We start from the raw sequence: 20,928 nt of genomic DNA on the forward strand, positions 1-20,928 counted from the left end.
GACCAAAGAATACTTTGATGGAAGAATGTCGGACGGATTGGAGCTAGAAGATTTGGAAGAGTTGTGTGTGGTGCATCACACTGCTTGGAAGAGGCCACATTCTATTGAGATCTGCAGGAGGAAGAGGAATGTTTGCTGTCACTAGAGGATCTGTCCTGGGCCTGAACATAGTACCACTGTAAGGGTCTCGTGGGCATAGGTTGAGGCCTCCCTGTGATATCATGGATCTTGAGGCTGTGGTGGACCTACTTCTTGCCTGTCTCATGGTGCCTCTATTTGTAAGCACTGGGAAGGAGTTCATTGTCTTGGTAATGTTAGGTTGGGGCAGGGGTTGAGTTGGGGTTGGTTTGAGTGAAGAAGATCTATGTGCCTTCCCCATGGCTAAGTCCTGTTAGTTTTTGTAACATTAGATGTGTTCTAGCCACAAAATTTGGTGGAGAGGCTAGAATACATGTATTCTTCAAAACCCAGAAATTGGTTTTGGAAATTCCACCTAGAGACGATTTGATTAAAATAATTAATATTTTTTTAATGGTTCCTAAGTCTAAACTTAGGAAAATTGATTAATTAAAGGGTATTAATTAAGTCATGGTGAGAATCTTCTAGAAGAAGACATGGATCGAGTTCTAGTTAATCTTAGCCATTGATTATGTTTTAATTTTGGCCGTTGATGTCTCAACGAAAGATTATAAGAAGAAATTCGATGGGGGTTGGAGAACACACTTGAGGTACCAAGGAATTTGATTTTGCTAGAAAATCGATCTTCACAGTAGCAACTGTGTGTTGCCGGAGGCGATTCAGTAAGATCGAAGCAGTGAGAGAGGGGGGGATAGTAAGGCCAAAAGGAATATTTTCCAATCCAGTGAGTGCATAGTAAAGAGATAGAGAGTTCCACAGAGAGGCAACACAGTGTTTTAGAGGGGAAGCCGTATTTCACTAGGGAGAAGCAGTGATTAATTGCCAGAAGCCGGAGTGGGAGCCCGAAGGCTAGGAGAGTCCATTTTCCAGACATTCGCTGATCAGTTAGCGAGAGAGATGCTGGTCTGAGTTGTGTGATGTAGAACTATGTAGGTTGACACAAGGACTATGCAGACTCAGGAGAGAGCAACTCATCTCGAGCCAAGGTCAGTGTCGGATCACCGGTGGAAGTGAGATTTTTCTCACTAGATCTTTTGTCAGTCATTTCTCTGTATGGATTGCTAGATTTGAGCATCCATAGATTTGTACTCAGATTTACTACTGCATAATAATAAAACCCTCAGCTGCTGCACCGATTTTCCCAAGTTGGGGTTTTTTGGGGACATTGGTCCAAAAATAATGGTGTATTATTGTGTGTGTGCATCTATTCTTCCAATGGTTTTATTTCTTCCGCAATATTTTTTTGTGTAGGTTGCACTGTATATGTTTTGATATTTGCCGTAGAAAACTGCAAATAATTTGTTTAGTTAATTTAACAAATAGAATAAATATTATTAGTTGTTGTAATAGGATTCGGGGTTTTTGAATTTTCACATGGTATCAGAGCACAGATCATAAGAAGCCAAAGAGCTTAGTAGCAGAAGGGAGGAGGAATTTCGAATCTCTGTAGAGGCAACAATTTGAAACCCTCAGAGGCAACACAGGCCCTTGGGCCAGGAGGGTCAGTTTCCGAGGAAAATTTATTTCTCTGAGAGAGTCGACAGAGAAAGGATTTTCCAGATCAGAGGTTACCAGAGGTAGAGGAAGACACTATATTTTTTCCTTGCAGAGTAGATCTTCAGTTGGACGTAGTTATTTTGCAGCAGTTTGCTAGTGCAAAATAACGTTAGGAGGAAGGAAGAGCACACTAAGGGAATTCTTTTCTTAGGGGACTTCTAGCGCAGGATTTCGAATTTTCCTAGCAGAGCAATGGTAGTTGTGAGCAGGATTTCCCACTCCAGCAAGGAGTGCGAAAAGCCAGTCAACAGTTGCGTAGAGGAGCAGAGGAGGAATTTGACATTTTTGTAGAGATGGCATCAGCAGGGCTAAGAGATCTGGATTGATTGCACGGAGCCTCCAACTATGTGATCTGGAAGGCAAGAATTTCTTGTCTTCTAGATGAGTATGATCTCAAGACTTACATCGATAGTATGGTAGCTGTATCTACTACCCGTAGATGCAGATTCACTAAAGGCCTACAAGAAAGAGATGGCAAAAGCAAAGAGGCTGATTCTCGTTGGGGTTCAAGATCATGTGGTGTCTCACATAGCTCGCAAAGATACTGCACAACAGATGTGGGAGGCACTTGCTACACTATACGAGGGATATTCTGAGCAGCGAAATATGTATCTTGAGGAGAAGGTGAGATGCACAAGGATGTAGAAAGGGGAGCGCATAGACCCCTTCCTCACTAAGCTTCAGAATATCCAAGACCAACTATCTGCTGTAGGGTCAACACTCAGCCTACAGAATTTGTGCGGTTTGCTTTCAATAGTGTTTCCGAAGAATGGCATATCTTCGTCCAAGTTTTCTGGGTAGAGAAAAGTTGCCATATTAGGATCGTATTTGTGCTGATCTGCAATAGGAGGAGATGAGCCAAGACTTGGTGAAGACCACTATTACTGGCAGCAACAGTGGGATGAAGCAAGTAAAGGAAGATGAGGATGTGGCCCTTGCATCGAAGGGGCAATAGGAGCAATGCAGGAGGCAGAAGGACATTTCCAAGGTGAAATGCTTCAGATGTGGTGAGCTTGGCCACTACAACACTCAATGTCCTCTTAGAAAGAAGGACAAGGAGGAGAAGCAGGATCAGCAGGCTACATCTGCAGAGATCGAGTAGCTGTCCTCTAGGTTGAGGAAGAGTTTGCCATGATCATTGATATACCTCCAGGAGTGAGGTGGGATGATTTGGTTTTGTAACCCAAAGAGCTACAGTTGGGCATGATTCTTGAGGAGGTCCACCTCATGAATCAATACCTCGCTACAGGAGCCCAAAACATGTAGTAGCAGGGTGGATCAATGGCAGTTGGTGCAGTCAGGTGCCAAAGTGATAAATGCAGTAGCTAGTAGCAGGTCAAATACTTCACAACGTAGTGTAGAGTTGGCAACAGTGCAAATGGCACAACGCACAGGCTTTAGTTACAACGCAGAGTCCAGCAGCAATCTAGACTCGTCGCAGCAGTCAGGACTCGGGTGGCTGATGCACAGTTGGTGTAGTATTTTGGATGCTTTTCAGTTGCATTTGTTGCAGTTGCAGCGACAACAACAGATGGAGAGGGAGTTGCAGTGTAGATGTAGTGTTGGCAGTAGTTCAACAGGGCGAAGAACAACATGGATGCAACATTTATCAGAGTTGCGCAGTAGTTGGTGGGCAGCAACAACCAAACATCAGCAGCGTGACAAGAGGTGGTGCAGAGACAGGGTGTTGCTTCAATGGGTTGCAACACTAGAACACATTCCTCGCTAAGAGGGAGTGTTAGTTTTTGTAGCATTAGATGTGTTCTAGCCACGAAATTTGGTGGAGAGGCTAGAATACATGTATTCTCCAAAACCCAGAAATCGTTTTGGAAATTCCACCTAGAGACGACTTAATTAAAATAATTAATCTTATGTTTAATTGTGCCTAAGTTTAAACTTAGGAAAACTGATTAATTAAAGGGTATTAATTAAGTCATGGTGAGAATCTTGTAGAAGAAGACATGGATCGAGTTCTAGTCAATCTTAGCCATTGATTTTCTTTTAATCTTGGCCGTTGATGTCTCAATGAGAGATTATAAGAAGAAATTCGATGGGGGTTAGAGAACACACTTGAGATTGTGAAAATTTGGATGCCCAAATTCCTACTGCAACAATTAATAATATTTCTCCTACTTGTTAATCCACACAAGTTATTTATTGTGTTCTACGGTAAATATTGAAGTAAATACAATTGCAACATTCACTATTTAAAATAATATGCCGAAACAAGAAACCAAACTGGAAAAAGATACAACACAGTGACAGTTATTTTTGGACAAATGTCCTTGGAAAAACCTAATGCAGGAACACTGGTGCAACAACTCTGAGGGTTTTATTATTATGCAGTAGTAATTTCTGAATACAACTTCTGGATGCCTTCTCAACAATCCAGTACAGAGAATATCACTGACAAAGAGATCTGTGAGATTACCGCCCCTGAATGACTACCCTCGGTTGCCTCTGCACAGTCTTTGCGTCAGCCTAGCACCAAACCCTCTAGAGACAACGTCACTCCTCTAGCTGATCGATTCACTGCCTAGGGACTTCGATTTCTGCCTCCTAGGCTCACACTTCAGTTCCCAACTTCTGCAATCGATTCCTACAACAAATTTTCGGATTTCCTCTCGGCTTCTACGTTGCCTTTGCGTGGCCCTGCGTGGCTCTGCGTCAACACCTATAGTTCTGTGTTGCCATTGCTGAACCGCCCTCTGACTTCTCTCCTGATTATTCTCCAACCAGGAAAGATTTCCCTTTGGATACTATCCCTGCCCCTCACTGCAAAAGATCACTATCGAAAATCTCTTCGGTAGCTACTCTGCTTCAGAAATTCGAACTTCTGATCTTCCCTGTGTGTGTCTTCTCCAAGTGCCCATCAAGCCTTCTCTTATAATCCTCTTGATGATCAATCAACGACCCAAATTAGATTTTAATCAATGGCTAGGATCATATTGATTTGATATCTGCCTTTCTAGAAGTTTCACCCACAGTTTATATAAATACCCATTAATTATTTTAATTTCCTAAGTTTAGACTTAGGGTCCAATTAAAAATAATTCATTATTTTAATAAAACTGTCCTTGGGTGGAATTTTCCAAAATGATTTCTGGGTATTGGAGAATGCACGTGTCCAAGCCTCCTTGCAAAATATGAGACTTAGGGCACATCCGATGCCACCAGAAATCAACACTCCCACTTAGCGAGGAATGTGCTCTAGTAATGCACCTTGTTGAAGCATCACTCTGTTCTGTAACAACTCCTTTTGCGCTGTTGATGTCTGACATCCTCTCCATCAACTATTGCGCAAATGCTGCATTTGTACTGGTGGTGACCCTTACATTGTCAACATTGCATCCGTACTACAACTCCCTCTTAATTTTCCATCTGTGTTGCTGCTGGTACTGCCACTGCCAATTGCATCTGCACTGCAACCTTCTCCAACCGCTGTTGCTACTGCATTAGCAATGGAAAAGCATCCCAAATTACTGAATTGGTGTTCAGTATGATGCATCTCGTTGCCGGAGTGTGACTGTTGCTAATCTCTACGCTGACCCTTTGAAACCTCTGCGCTGTTGTTGACCTCTGCTCTGTGCCATCTGCACTACTACCAACTCTGCTCTACACTGCTCTGTCTCTGACACTACTAGCATCTGCAACTGTCACTTTGGCACTCCTCTCCACCAACTGACACTGGTCCATCCTGCTACTACTGATCTGGGTTCCTGTAGCAAGGAATTGTTCCGAGAGGTGGGCTCCTCAAGGATCTTGCCCATCTACAGTTCTTTCGAACTACAGTACTAGATCACCCCACCTCTCCCCTAGACGTACCTGGGCAATCATGGCAAAATATGATATGCTCATATTGTCGCTGCTACTACTCTGCTTATGCTTTTGCACTGTTGATTCAACTCCTGCGATAATGAGTCTGATGTCCTCAGATCCTGAAGTACTAGCTTCCATATGGCTGCTGCCTCTGAAACTCGACTGACCTTGAATCTCGATCTCCCTGTGGGAAATCTCTCTATTCCCTCTTGGCAACTCACACAATCCTCCTGCACTGGAAACTGGATTGTGAAGCTTTGCTTCTTGCAGACGAAGAAGGCTTCCAGGTAGAATTCTTCAAACATGGACTTCGCCCCCTAGTAGGATATCTGGTGGACCTTTTCAACCAGGTGGTTCGGGATGGATTTTTGGATGGTTGGTCACACCACATTATCTACCCGATCCACAAGTCAGGGCCTACTTCCGACCCCAACAACTACAGGACAATCATGGTTGGGCACACATTCTCCAAGCTATATGCTACAACACTCGACAGGACACTCCCATTTCCTTGAGCAAAGACAACTCAGGGCCAAGGGCCAAGCAGGATTCCGCCTAGACCACTAGACGATCGACCACATCCTTACTCTTCGTGCGGTGATCGAGGAGGCTAGGCATTGATCCTCTAAAGTGTACTGCTGCTTTGTAGACTTCTGGAAGGCCTTTGACTCAGTCCCGAGGGAAGATCTTTTCCAGAGACTAAGAGAGATTGGCATTTCCTCGACTCTCTTGACAGCTATCATGCGCCTCTATGAGGCTGTCCTTGGCTGTCTCTGCACAGTCGGAGGAATGTCAGATTTCATCCGAAGCACCATTGGAGTCAAGCAAGGATGCCCCCTTTCTCCTACTTTATTCGGGATCTATATCGATGAGCTTGAGTCCTTCCTCCGGGAACATATCCAAGATACAGATGGGTGTCTCCTTCACAAGGTCCTGATTTCCATCCTCCTCTTTGCAGACGATATTGCCCTTATTGCCTCCTCCTAAGAAGTCCTTTAGAGACAGCTGGATGCTCTGGCAACTTTTTGTGACCGGAGGCATCTCACTGTGAACTTGGGTAAAACCAAAGTGATTATCTTCAATGGAGTCAAGAAAACCTCAGACTTCCACTTCCTATTTAAAGGAGAAGAGATCGAGATTGTCAGCGCCTATACATATTTGGGAGTTTAGTTTCAGGGCCTCGCTTCAGCCTGTGGTCAGCCCTTCAGCCTCGGATCAACAAAGGGTATGGCTCTCTAGCCCATCTGGAGAGGCAGTGTTTCCGGCACCATTTCCAGGACATCTCGTCCAAATTGAGCATCATGGACACTTTGATTCGCCCCACAGTGCTTTACAGCTTAGAGATTTGGGGTCTCTCTCTCCTAGAGTCCGATTGGGCTTCAGCGGAGCGGGTCCAGAGCCTCCTTTTGCGCTGTTTCATTAGGTGCAAGCAGACAGTTCCTCAGCACATCATTCTAGCAGAGTTCGGGGCTCAACCTTTCCACCTAGAGGTGATATTCAGGTTAGTGTCGCTCTTGCATAGGCTCCGAGGCCTGGCAGACATGAGGAAGGGTCGTGATAGATACCCAAATTTAGCATATTTCTCCTCGGAGAACATCACACGTATGAAGACAGGCCGATCCAAATGTTGGTACACCGGTGTGACAGAGCTTCTAGAGGCTTTAGGAATCCAGATCGACCATCTCCCTCCTTTTCAGTACTCTCTGAATGCTCCAGGCCACCTCCTTCCCAATCAGTAAGAGCTGAATAAAATCATTAAGGATGATATTTACAGACGATACTTTCAGACTACATGGACCAATCCTCCCAATGGGTTGCGTCCAAAAATGGCCTTCTGTGTGGAGCATTGCGTGGAGATCAGGGATGGGCTCATCATCAGACCCCAGTACACGTTCCAGCATTGGATGCATGCCCTTAGAATCCCCCTCGGGCAGCTTAGAGTTGGGTCTCACAGACTCCTGGTGGAGACAGATCACCACATCGATAGGGCAGATAGGATTTGCCAGCTCTGTCACTTACGAGAGATAGAGACAGAGACACACTTCATCTTCGGATGCCCTGCTGACTACAAGATTTGAGGTCTTTTCCATTGTCTCTTCAGGTCTTCTTAGACTTTGACCAGCTTCCTCAGATATGTTGATCTGAGATGCCTTGCACTTTATCTCGAGGAGGCCTTCAATTTCGGGCCTGTTTTCTTCAGCCGCCACCAGATCGGACACCACGTAGAAGATCACGAACTTCTTTAGGGCGCTACCATTAGCGCGGGGCACCAAAAGAACCATTGACCGACCCACAGACGCTGAGATCAGATCAGTGTGTTCCCGGGGGATCGACCCACCAGACTGCACCAGTGCTCCAGGATTGGATCCACCCTGGGAGGCGTCCTAGAACCTCCAGGTGACAATAGCAACAACCTAGTATGCCCACAGGACAGTAGACTTTGACAAGCTTCTCTCAGTTTTCTTCTCTCGAGCTCGGATGTTAGGAGTAGGAATTGGATAGGAGACTCCTTCCCCCCTTTTTCTTCTTCTCCTTCTCTGCTTCATCACAATGCTTTGTTTCGAAGCCGAGAGCTTCTACTTTTACATTTGCTTAGATTATAGATGTATTTTCTGCTTTTTAAAAGAAATGTTAAAGGGGACCGTTTGGTCCACCAGCTTGGCATGATGTAATCATTGTAACCGACAATCCCGTTGACCTATTATGGTCATTTGTTGGACATTAATAAAATTATCTTATCTTATCTTATCTTTTCTGCGATAAGAATCTCCTAGCTGGAACTGCACCTGCACCTGCATATTGCAACTGGGCAATTCACACTGCCTATGTCAGTGCAACTAGTTCTGCAACTGTCTTTCGGAAACTAAATGCAACTAGCTATGCAACTGTCATTTGAATGACTCACTGCATCTGCTGACACTGTGATCCTCCTACTATTGATTCTGTTGGGCTCCCGTAGCAAGGATACTAATCCATGTGAGAAATCTGCAGCAACTGGATCTAATTTGTTGCTCTTCCATGGATCTTGCCCATCCGTGGCCATCTCTGCCAATCGAAAAAGTTGAATAGCCTCCTCTCTCCTCTGCGCAACACTACATTGGCCTACGCACTCCCTTCTGGAGCTTGTAGATCTGTCCCTCTTCGCTGTTGCTTAGCTAGTGAGAATTCAGACTCCTTGGCTGGAAATCCTTTGAGGAAGAATTCCCTCAATTGTGTCTCTCTCTTCCCTCAGACATCTTTCTGCCCAGCAATTGCCTGTAGAAAACTGCATCCCACCAGAAAAACCCCTTTCCACTGAAGCTTCTGTTGCATTTCTGCCTCTGCTGCTGACAAATTTCGATATGGAAATCTTCTCTCTGTTGACTCACTTAGAGAGAGACCTCCTTTGAAAATTTAGCCCTCCTGTCTTGAATTGCGCAAACCCTCTGGGGATTCGAATTGCTGCCTCTATAGGAATTTCGAATTCCCTTCTTCCTTCAGCGCTGGGTCTTCTGGCTCTGTTCTTCTTGCTTCACCTGCAACTCCGATACCATGTGAAAATTTGGATGCCCAAATTCCTACCGCAACAACTGATAATATTTCTCCTACTTGTTAATCCATACAAGTTATTTACTGTGTTCTACGATAAATATCAAAGTAAATACAACTGAAACATTCACTATTTAAAATAAAATTCCCAAACAATAAATTGAACAGGAAAAATATACAACACAATGACAGTTATTTTTGGACAAATGTCCCTGGAAAAATCTAATGCGGGAAAACCAATGTATCAACTCTGAGGGTTTTATTATTATACAATAGAAATTTCTGAATAAGACTTTTGGATGCCTTCCTGACAATCCAGTTACAGAGAATATCACTAATGGAGAGATCTGTGAGATTATCTCACACTATCACTTGAAATCCTGGCTGATCCAATCATCGAATGAATGCCCCCTGGCTGTCTTTGGCTGCCTCTGCATAGTCTATGCATTAGCCTAATGTCAAACCCTCTGGGGACAACGTCACTCCTCCAGCTGATTGATTTGCTGCCGAGGAACTTCGATTTCTGCCTCTTGCTCTCACATCCCTTCTCTCGTCTTTTGCAATCGATTCCTACAACAAATTTTCGGACTTCCTCTCGGCTTCTGCGTTGCCTCTGCGTGGCTCTGTGTCAGCGCCTCTAGTTCTGCGCTACCACTGCTAGATCTCCCTCTGCCTTCTATGATGAGTATTGTCCAACCGGGAATGATTTCCCTTCGGATACTATCCCTGCCCCTCACTGCAAAAGATCACCATCGGAAATCTCTCCGGCAGTTGCTCTGCTTCAAAAATTCAAACTTCTGATCTCCCTTTGTGTGTCTTCTCCAAGTGCCCATCAAGCCTTCTCTTATAATCCTCCCGTTGATCAATCAATGACCCAAATTAGAGTCTAATCAATGGCTAGGATCATATTGATTTGATCTCCACCTTCTTTTAGAAGTTTCGCCCATAGTTTATATTAATACCTTTTAATTATTTTAATTTCCTAAGTTTAGACTTAGGATCCTGTTAAAAATAATTAATTATTTTAATAACACTGTCTCTTGGTGGAATTTTCCAAAACGATTTCTGCGTATTGGAGAATGCATGTGTTTAAGTCTCCCTGCAAATTTTGAGACTTAGAGCACATCCGATGCTACCAGAAATCAACACTTCGTCACTACAAATTTCTAGTGTCTAAGCCTCACTACAAATTTTGAGACTTAGAGCACCCATATGAATGAGTGAGCATGAAAACCCCATTGGTTGAGCAACTTCACTTCTTTTTGACGACTTCCTTTATACATGAGGGAGATTGCCTTGTCGGCATCGATCACTTGACTGGAATGCCTTGTCTTGGAGCCTTGATTATGTATGACATCATGTTGGAACATGCCACAGGTACTTCAAAGTGGAGCGCTTACTTGTGTTGGCCTACAGGTGCTGGTTGTAGGTTTTGCTCGTAAGAGCTTGTGCCCACATTGTATTGTTGACCTCCCTTACCTCTCATTTAAATAGAGGAAGGAGAGAATCTTTCTCATCATCATCATTTATACTTCTCCTAGTAGTTATATTCTTGGAGATTTGCTAGGGTTCATGAGGAAACTTAGGAGGAGGTATATTAATGGGAGGAAACATTTGTTAGAGATTGCTCTTGTGACTAGGGTTTCCTCGTGTGAAAATGTGGATGTTGGAGATGATCAATCATATCATTGTGTCCATTGTTATATTCACTCTTGAGTTGAAATGTGACCTTGAGAAGAGTGTGCAGTAGTCTTCTCTCTCTCGTTGTCTTCATTTGTACTTGATCTCCATCTTCACAGTCTAGGGTTAGGGTTTATTCCTTGGAGGTTTGAAATTATGGTTTTGTGATAAAACCTTAGGGTATATTTGGCAGAGAAGAAGAGAAGAGGATGCCCTCCCTTGTAGGATTTGTTTGGGTGGTTCTGATCAATTGGAGCTCCTTGGTTGAGTTAGGTTTTTTCTTGTTTTTCTCTAGCTAGGGTTTTGGTAAGCTAGTGGCTTGTATTAGCCTTGAGAGAAGGCTATATTATTTATGTGAAATTCATCTTGAGCATATTAATGAAGTTTTAAGCTGTCCAAAACTTGTACAACTTGTTGAGTGATTTGACATTGTCATTGAAAAATTAAATGGCTGTTTTACTCTACGTTCCACCAAGTTTCCAGGATAGGGGAGTGCAGGAGTGGGGAGATGAATAAGGGGTATGCATGAAAGCACTCCCATGCAAATTCATCATAGTGCAATCCAGTGGAAATGGTAGAATCCTGGCGATCCTGAACTTTGAATTCCTGTAAACTGTTAAGTCTACTGAATTTTGAATGGGATGTGAAATTCTACCTTCTCCATATGAAGTCTGATGAGGTTGGAACCACTATCAAACATCATGAAACAATTAATGGTAATGCTAAAATTTTTAAGTAAAAGATATTCTGTTGTAGCTGAAAAGTATGCCCGGTGAAACTACAAAGTGAGATTGCGAAAACAACTCCTAAATCATAACCTTGAGCAGAAAAGATCAACGACTAAGTGTCAAGCTAAAAAGTTAAATGCCTAGCTAAGAAAATATATAAAGTAAGGTGCAAGTACAAGAATATTGCACTGATGATTCCCCGTGCTGAACAGAAGAGTATGTCAAGGCCTGCCGGCGCTTGCCGAGGATGCTGCAGCATTTGTGTAATCTTTCTCGTAGTGTGATTGTTGAGTCTGCATTTAGCTCAAATTATATCTGCGATAATTATATTTTGCATATTCTTGTTTTTTCCTTTTAAAGTTCTGTTTTCATCCTAATTTCATCAATATTGATATCAAAATGTATGCTACTGTGGTAATTGCTATGTTGTTCAGGATGAAATTATAACCAACCAAACTCTCATCCTTCAACTGACACTGAATATCCCTTCCCTAAGATAGTTTTTGGATTAGAACTGTTGCAGTTCTGTATAATTGATGTGCAAATATATTAAAAATGCATGGCAGATCACCAGAGTTTGATTAGTTATCCTTTCAGCATATTTGCATGAATCATTTATGTTACAATCATGCCTACGCAGAAATGATAGCTTTACAATCTATCTGAACAACTTATATTATATACTGCAATGCAGAAATCCTTGTTGTTACTTGTTTTTTTCTTGTGGCTTGTTTTATGTATGGTTTTGATGAATCTGCTTGTGTTATTACAGGTCGTGCGTTCCATTGTGCCTCTGCTTGTACTGCCTTTGCAGTTGAAATTGCTTACACTGCTTCCTGGCATCTTTGGTTGTGTACGCCATTGCCACGTCGCTGTCAGATTGGCAGCCTCAAGATGCATTACAAGTATGGCAAAAACATTAACACTGCATGTTATGGCAGCAGTAATGGAAAAAGCCATCCCTATGTTCAGGGATTCATCATCTATTCAGGCGAGGCAAGGTGCGGGCATGCTTGTTACTTCATTAGTTGAGGAATTAGGAGTAAAGCTGGTGGCATATGCTCCTTTGCTTGTTGTTCCTCTTCTGGGATGTATGAGTGACAGTGATCCCACTGTAAGACAGAGTGTAACGTGTAGCTTTGCTGCACTAGTTCCTCTTCTTCCACTTGCTAGGGGTGTTCCTCCACCAACTGGACTCAGTGAGAATCTATCATCAAAGACTGCTGAAGATGCTCACTTTTTGGAGCAACTTCTCGATAATTCCCAAGTTGATGATTATAAACTTGCTCTAGAGTTGAAAGTGACCCTAAGAAGGTAAATAATAATTGTGCACCTTGTCCAAGTAACTTTGAATTCTAAAATTTGGTATATGTGTAGGGTTTTAAATTTATCATGAAGTACTTCGCAGGAGATGACCATGCATTTTCCGAATTGAATTCATTTCTAGCCGATTGCTATGGTGATCTGACAGTTTCTAAATGCTCACTTAATATTTTCAGAAACTTGTTTTGGGAATAAATATTTTTCTGCTATTTTACAACTAAAGTATATTGCTTTAGTAATAAGTTCCTAACTAATTTCTGTCATCCATATAATCTATTTGGTTTCTAGTTTATGTCACAAATTACAGTGATGGTTGAGATGAGTCATGATTTATGGGTGAAAAAAATTTCTTTCAAAATTACAATGAAAAGTTGTCATGAAGAAGGTCAAATTCAGAAGTATCCTCCATCTCTGGTTGTAGTTGTGGGTACTTAGACATCTACTTTTCTTTCAGGTACCAGCAAGAGGGTATAAACTGGCTAGCATTTCTTAAACGTTTCAAGCTTCATGGGATTTTGTGTGATGACATGGGTCTTGGGAAAACACTCCAAGCCTCTGCAATTGTAGCATCTGATACCGTGGAATGTCTTGCTCTTAAAGGCGAAAAGAAGCAATTACACTCTTTGATTGTGTGTCCCTCAACATTAGTGGGTCACTGGGCCTTCGAAATTGAGAAGTTTATTGATAGTTCTGTTCTGAATCCTCTCCAGTATGTCGGATCTCCTCAGGAGCGGTCTTTGCTTCGAAATCAGTTTGGAAAGTTCAACATCATTTTAACATCTTACGATGTCATTCGCAAAGACATTGATTTCTTGGAGCACATTCTCTGGAATTATTGTATTTTAGATGAAGGTCACATAATAAAGAATGCAAAGTCGAAAGTCACTACTGCAGTGAAACAGTTAAAAGCAGAACACCGTCTTATTCTGAGTGGAACGCCAATTCAGGTAGTGGAATTTGTTAACTGTATTTTAGAAAAATATTTCTGTTAAGTTTTAAATAGATAGATTTCATTTTTATCATTTGGTAGGCTCGTAGGAGGTTACTAAGTTATTTCTGGTTGATTTTTTTTTTTTTTTTCGTTTCTATATTTTAGCAATTTGACTGGTTTATTTTTACTACAGATTTTTCTGTGTTTGCTTACACTGTCTCTGCTTTTGGTTGTGACCACAGAACAATGTTCTAGAGCTCTGGTCGCTTTTTGACTTTCTTATGCCAGGTTTCCTCGGGTCTGAGAGACAGGTAATCTAAGTATATGATTGGTTGAATACTACATTCTTATAAATTTAAACTTTTTCTAGCACCTGTAGGCTTCAAAATGTTTATTTCTGGCATACCATTCCAGATATTATAGGGGTTTAATCTTATGCTGTATCTCTATGTTTTGTTTGGACTGTAAATTGTTTTCTTGACACTTTGTGGTGAGAATTTTGTTAGATTTTCCCAACCCAGCACCCGGTATTCAATTCCAAGCAATAAATTACTGAATAAACAAACAGGTAGATGCCAAACAAAAATATTGAGCGGAAGCAAATAACGATCTGAATCACATGAATACAAACAGATTTCTGCCTAACAAATCAGTTCATCATTAATAAAACTCAGAACTTACTTGGGCTCCCATCCTAGGATATGGCTCAAGTGAGAAAATACAGATTGCAATATTCCGGATCTGATCCAGCAGATCTGCTCTCGTAAATCTAGATTTCCAGCCTCTCTGCACTTCCTTGGACTCAACAAGTGCTCACTGAGATACTGCTCTCAATCTTGTGCTGCTGTTGTGTGTCTTCTTCTCTCCTTAACCTTGCTTTTATAAGTTTACATTGAGCCAAAACCCTAACCCTGACCCTAATCTCAAAGTGATTGACGGCCCAGATTAGATCTTACCTCACTTGAAATCAATGATTAATATTAAAACTTATTAATATTAGAGCAAGTGTTCTAAGGAGATGTGGGTGACTTCTGCATGCCTAAACACAAGGCCTGTGCAAAAGTACTTGCCTTAGCTACAAACATCAACACTCCCTCTTAGCGAGGGAGGTATTTCTGGAATGACCCTGCATCTGGATCTGTATCCAATACCACCACGTCATCCACTGCTGTAGCTGATCCCTCTGAACTGGAAAACTTCCCTGCTATCTGCTTCAGAATCTGATTTGAAAACCTGTTTCTCCCAACCATGCTCTAGGATTTGCTGTCTTTAGCTGTGGCTAGAGGTTTTGATGTCTCTTGTTCAACTTGTGCTACTGTTCTCTTCCTTGCTGCATGGACAATCCTTGGCTCAATGCTAGCAGCCAATCAAGTATTGCTATCAATAATGCTTCTTTGCTCTTTGTCAACTTTAGTCCTCACCTTTGGATTTCTAGTATGTGCACAAACATTAAATTCTTTGACCCGTTCATTCGAAATGTGAACCATTGTCACATAATTACACCTCCATTCTGATGAACCCCCACCACCCATTTGCTTGAGCTTGGTAACATACTTCTAAAGAGAATAGCATTCTTGCTGCTTGCCTGCTTGAGGAGCTTTAGGGGCATTACAAATGACAGTTTGAGAAACTGCGAATTCTGTAAAAAGAGTAAATAAATCTGCTCACCAAATATATGCTTTCCCACAGACTTCTTCCTTTTGCTCACAACTGTCCTTGCTGGAAATGCACCAAAGATTGCTCCCAATGCTCCAAAATACAAGCAAAAGGCTTGCTGCTGCTTTAGGAAGCTGTTCTTGATGAAGAAAGTGTGAGGAATGAGTGAAATGAAGTGCTTTCTTATAGAAAAAGAGGGGCTGCTAGTGTTTTAAGATATTTCAAATTTTTCTATTTTATTTTTCCAAACATGTGTAAAAATTAATGAATTAGGTTTAGAAACTAATTAGATGCTTGATTAATCATCTGGTGTTTGTAGGCTCCATATGTCCTATGCCCCTCATGGGTGCTTGGGGTGGGTCTGCAAACATGCAAAAATTGCCCAGAACACCACCCAAATTCGTTGAAATATCTTGGAAATGCTGCTGGGTGTATCACATGGTGTTTCCAAATCGGGAAACACTGTATGGTAGGGCAAGCTGCATTTCCAATGTATTTGATCTCTGTTTCTGCATTTCCAGGCATTTCATCCCTGTTTCTGCATTTCCAGGCATTTCAGGTACTTGACTGCAGCTTAAGTAGGTTTTTCTTTGCATCATAGCTGGGGCACAACTCTGGATTTTGAAGTACTTAGAAAAGGATTGTAAACTTAGATGTATACAGTTGAGTCTTTTATTTTATTTCAAATGAAGATAATCATGTTCTAATTTTGTGATCATGTGAAATTTTAGCTAATCAAGAAACTTAGCAGAAATTTAAACATCTTTTCTGGGCCAACTAGAATCTGGCAATGGACAATGGTAAATGACTAGAAGATAGCAGAATTTATTCTTAAATAAGAACTTGAATCTGTCTCATGAAAAATATTAATTCTGCTCTCAGTTATCAAATGTATCTAAATATGCAATGCTAAATGATAAGGAAAAAAAGTAAATATATTTTTTATTTATTGAGAAAAACTTTCTATTTAATTTGCTAGAAGAATTCCAAATATGTGTACGTGAAATGGATTTGGGAGATTGATTTCCTTTTTCTAGAAATGTTTTCTGAATTATTGTTTTTATCGATATTTTATAGTTTCAATCCACTTATGGGAAACCATTATTAGCTGCAAGAGATGCAAAATGTTCAGCTAAGGATGCAGAAGCTGGAGCCCTGGCTATGGAAGCACTGCACAAACAGGTATTAAACACTTTCTCTTAATTGACAGAATTCTTTGTATTTTTGATTTCAGACACATTTAACTCACGTTGCTAAACCATTTTTATAATAGGTCATGCCTTTTCTTCTCCGACGAACCAAGGATGAAGTGTTGGCTGATTTGCCAGAAAAAATTATTCAGGATCGTTATTGCGATTTGAGTCCTGTACAGTTAAAATTTTATGAACAATTTTCTCATTCAGAGGCCAAGAAAGAAATATCTACTTTGGTTGAGACTTATGGTTCATCAGATCCAAAGGATGATGCAACATCTACATCCAAAGCATCCTCTCATGTTTTCCAGGTAGGGTATAGTGTTTTACGCATGTTTTAATAATGTTTTTTGTTTGGCTATTCATTCACTATTGTATTTAGTCTTACGTCAATGGTTGCATTTCTTTACAGGCTCTCCAGTACCTGCTAAAATTGTGTAGTCACCCATTGCTTGCAATAGGTGATATGCCAGCTGACCGTATTGCATCACATCTATCTGAATGTGTACCTGATAGTAAAGATATTAAATCAAGTCTACATGATTTGCATCATGCTCCAAAATTGGTAGCTCTTCAAGAAATATTAGAAGAATGTGGAATAGGTATAGCAGGCTCAGGAAGTGAAAGCATAGCTGTTGCAGAAGGCAGTCAGCATCGTGTCCTTATTTTTGCTCAGCACAAAGTAAGATGTAATCCTGTTGATTGTTGTATTCTGTGTGCTAGCTAATATTATATTCTTATTCTGTTGTGCATTCTTAATTTCTCCATTTTTCCTGTGCAGGCATTTTTGGACATAATTGAGAAGGATCTATTTCAAACTCACATGAAAAGGTGATATTCGATTGTCTGTCATGTATTCGGTACATTGGGATATCTAATTAGGACAAAATGGAAGCATGGGCTTTGTTGGGATCAAAATTACTTTTTAAATTCTTTAACCAAATATTCTAGTTATAGGTCTCTCTGTGGCATCTAGTTACAATATTGTGGGAAATTCTTTCTCATTTCTTATTGGAAAAACAAGATTTAGCACAATCCATTACTCTAGCCATGATTCCACCTTTGATCATATGTTTGTTAATGTCGTTTCTCTACTAATTTGGCAAATCAAGCATATGATTAAACATTAATATAGAAATATATTGCTGTGCATGTGTATGCATGAGAATATGTTTCTAAAATCTAGTTGTTAAACAATACAACACCTTTTCATAAATCATGTGATGAAGGGTACAAACAAAATTTAAAATTTTTCATATCCTACTTTTCGAGCACTGACTTGTTTTTCCTATAAAGATGCTAAGTGGTGGGCATCTTCTGCATGTTTTAGGATCCAGGATCAGAGTGAAACAGTGCTATAACCTTTGCGATACCTAGGTAATATTTCCATGTGTTTCCCCAAGTTCCCCCCCAAAAGGGGATGTGGGGAAATGTTTCTCCAGGAGCCCCTGCCTCCAGATTGTGGGAAACATGGGGGTGCTCTCCCCACACTAGGGGATGCGTCCCTGTGGAATACTGGTTGTGTGAGCTCTGATTTAAGCATATAAGAAACAATTTAGACGTGATAATATAGGGAATGTGGGGCTGAATTCACAATGAGTAAGAGAGCCACATAAGCACAATTCACATAGTTTGCACAAGCTGTGATGTATTGTATGCAGGCCACAGAAGGGATGGGCTCAAAATTCATGCCATCCGATAGATTGGTGCATATGATTGAAGGGTCACATGCAATACAGAGAGAAGGTACAAAAATATAGTTCACAATAGACATGCAGCCATGTTGGGATGAAGGAGAAAAGGCATTAGTTAGCAGAGAAGATAGGGCCAATTGGGGTCTGGTGTACTGACCAATTAACATGAAGTCATAGAAAGGCTGACTACAACTGCACGAAGGGACAAACTAATTGCAAAAGAGATGTGCAAACAGAACACCTCCTTCATGTGGACATGAAGAGCCTTCGCACGAGTTGTAGAGTATGTAATGTGTGGTAGGAGTCTGGTATTGAAAATAATCATTGTAGGATAACTTTGTAGCAGTGGGACCATAGTGTAGCAAAGGGCACATGAAATTGCAGTGGTAGGGACCACACAAATGGTAGCAAAAGATGCACAAGAGTTTGGGGCATATATGTTAGGATACAAACAAAGTGCATGGAGAATAGTGGGGTTGCATAACACTTAAGAGAGTGGATTGTAACAAGTTAGGCTCAATTCTCGCATAGGACAAATAAAGTGCAGGGAAAATACAAAGTTGCAGTAGAAAAGACTTCACCTATTTCATTTTTGATCACTACACATTCTACTCTCTTCTCTCCAATGAGAGTGCGAATTAGTCTTTTTCACGACAATGGGCAAGATGTGATCTTTAATGGTGCATTTTTTTGTGGAGTTGATCTTTTGCATGGAGATCTTATTCTGGGATTGAAAGAAGTGCTTCTTTGGAGGATTTTGTAAGTTTAATGCTTTATGATTGATATTTTGCATATTGAATGTATGAAGTAAGGTTTCTATTTGTACCATGACTAAATACTTAATTTATGTTGAAATCTTGCTCTATTATTGCATGAAAAATGTATCTCCTTAAGGCCTACAGGGAAACTGTGAACGTGCATTCCCTATATTTAAATTCTTCCCAAACATGAATAATATTTAGGGTTTTAATAATGGATGCTCTAGCCACCCCATTAATACTTGTTAATTTGGCATCTCAGTGTCAAATTCCCTCCTTTGGACAATCTTCCTCATCAAGAAAGACCATTTCCAGCCCTAAGAGGAAATTAATTTGGTTAAAGAAAAATATGATTTTATTATGGAAACCCTCATGTGCACAAAAGGATAGGTCAAAACTAAAAGGAAATTGGACACCCTTGAATGCCTATAAATACAAGTCAAGTGACCCTCATTTGGAGATCATCATTAAGCATTCTCTTCTTCTCTTTTCTTTGTTTGGCTTGCATAGGTTTGAAGTTGGTTCGTGGAGATTGATTCGTACAGGCTCAAGATTGCAGGGTCCGAAGCTCGCATGTGCGATTAGGGCTTTGGTTTGTAGCCATAGGGATGTTACAGAGAAATTTTGGCTGCAGCTATTCGCATGCAAGCTTGTGCATGCGACTGAAACACTTCAGCCGCACACATGATTGTTTGCTACGTGCGGCCAGGAATGAAGGTTTATTTTGACAGGTGACCGCAGATTCATGTGACAGTTGACCGCAAATGACCACACGCTGGGAAAGTTATCTATGATCAATATTGTTGCTGGGCTCATATTTTTGGATATTGTTTGGTTGGTTTTGCTGATAGTTTTGTGATTGAAGAACTGGAATATTGTACTCTCTTCGCTGAACATTTTATGACAATCTAATAAGAAGAACATTTTGAAAGGGTTTTTCCCCTTGTGGGGTTTTGCCTTAGTCTCCTGTCAATCCTGGTGTCTCTATTATGTGTGAATGCTTTTTTTCTATTGTTCCTTTATGTTTTGTTGCATTGTTGATGATATTGTTCTTTCTACATAATTGCATAAGTTACTAATGATATGATGTTATGGGGTGAATTCAATATGTAAATGATGAAATGCAATTATCTAAAGCAAAGAACAATATAGCCCTAAGAAAAATTAACATGGTATTAGAGCTGGGCTGAAGAAAAGTCATCAAATATCACCCCCGTGAAGACAACATTAATGGATGCAAGAGAAGACGGAGGAGACCTAAAAGAATAGTAGGGTTTGAAGGAAACCCTATGCAATCTGGTTATTCTGGTTTGATGGATTACATGAGGTTACAGTTTGGAAGAAACCCTGGAGTATGAAAAAGATTCGAGTTATGCATTTTTGAAAGCCTAGCATGATCAATGAGAAGTCGTTTTAGCAATTGTGATAGATTCAGTTGGGCTAATAACTTCTAAAGACTGGTTCAAGAGGGAGATGATCACTTTTCGTTGAAAGATAAATATCTTTTTACATTTATGTTATTGCTTGATGATACTATTCTTGTTTAGATTTATTGTTTTGATTATTCGTTATACTTTTTGCATGAATATTTGAGTATCTGAATACTTCTAACCTCTAGATGAGATGTGATAAGCAGATCCTTCTTGAGGATCATCTAAGGTGCAGGAAAAGAGAGCTAGTGCAAGAAGTGAAGCGCTGGTGCTAGAAAAGGAAAGAAGTATTTCGGGAAAGTTTTTGAAAGTTTTCAAAGTAGCATATGGAAATTACAATACGCAAGTACTAGTACTACAACTGCCAATGACAAATAAGTGTTTCAAGTTGCAAAGGTATATGAATACTATAAGGTATGTGAATACTATAAGGTATGTGAAGTATGTTGTTTCAATGTTATGATTTAACTACAAGATTGGATGGCAAGTTAAG

The 20,928-nt window shown here is 40.7% G+C and overlaps 1 protein-coding gene across 1 annotated transcript in view; it reads left to right on the forward strand.

The window, feature by feature from the left end:
• RGD3 (ROOT GROWTH DEFECTIVE 3) overlaps window positions 1-20,928 on the forward strand; it is a 197,896-nt gene that overhangs the window by 109,652 nt on the left and 67,316 nt on the right. Inside the window, 7 exon segments of the mRNA XM_089460606.1 lie at window positions 12,223-12,764; window positions 13,228-13,720; window positions 13,947-14,015; window positions 16,438-16,542; window positions 16,634-16,864; window positions 16,966-17,235; window positions 17,335-17,384. Coding sequence (XP_089316732.1) covers window positions 12,223-12,764; window positions 13,228-13,720; window positions 13,947-14,015; window positions 16,438-16,542; window positions 16,634-16,864; window positions 16,966-17,235; window positions 17,335-17,384 — 1,760 coding nt within the window.

The sequence above is a fragment of the Pinus tabuliformis genome, chromosome 7 (genome assembly GCF_031772625.1).
Source record: "Pinus tabuliformis cultivar Carrire ecotype Pingquan chromosome 7, CPIR1, whole genome shotgun sequence".
NCBI classification, from domain to species: domain Eukaryota; kingdom Viridiplantae; phylum Streptophyta; class Pinopsida; order Pinales; family Pinaceae; genus Pinus; species Pinus tabuliformis.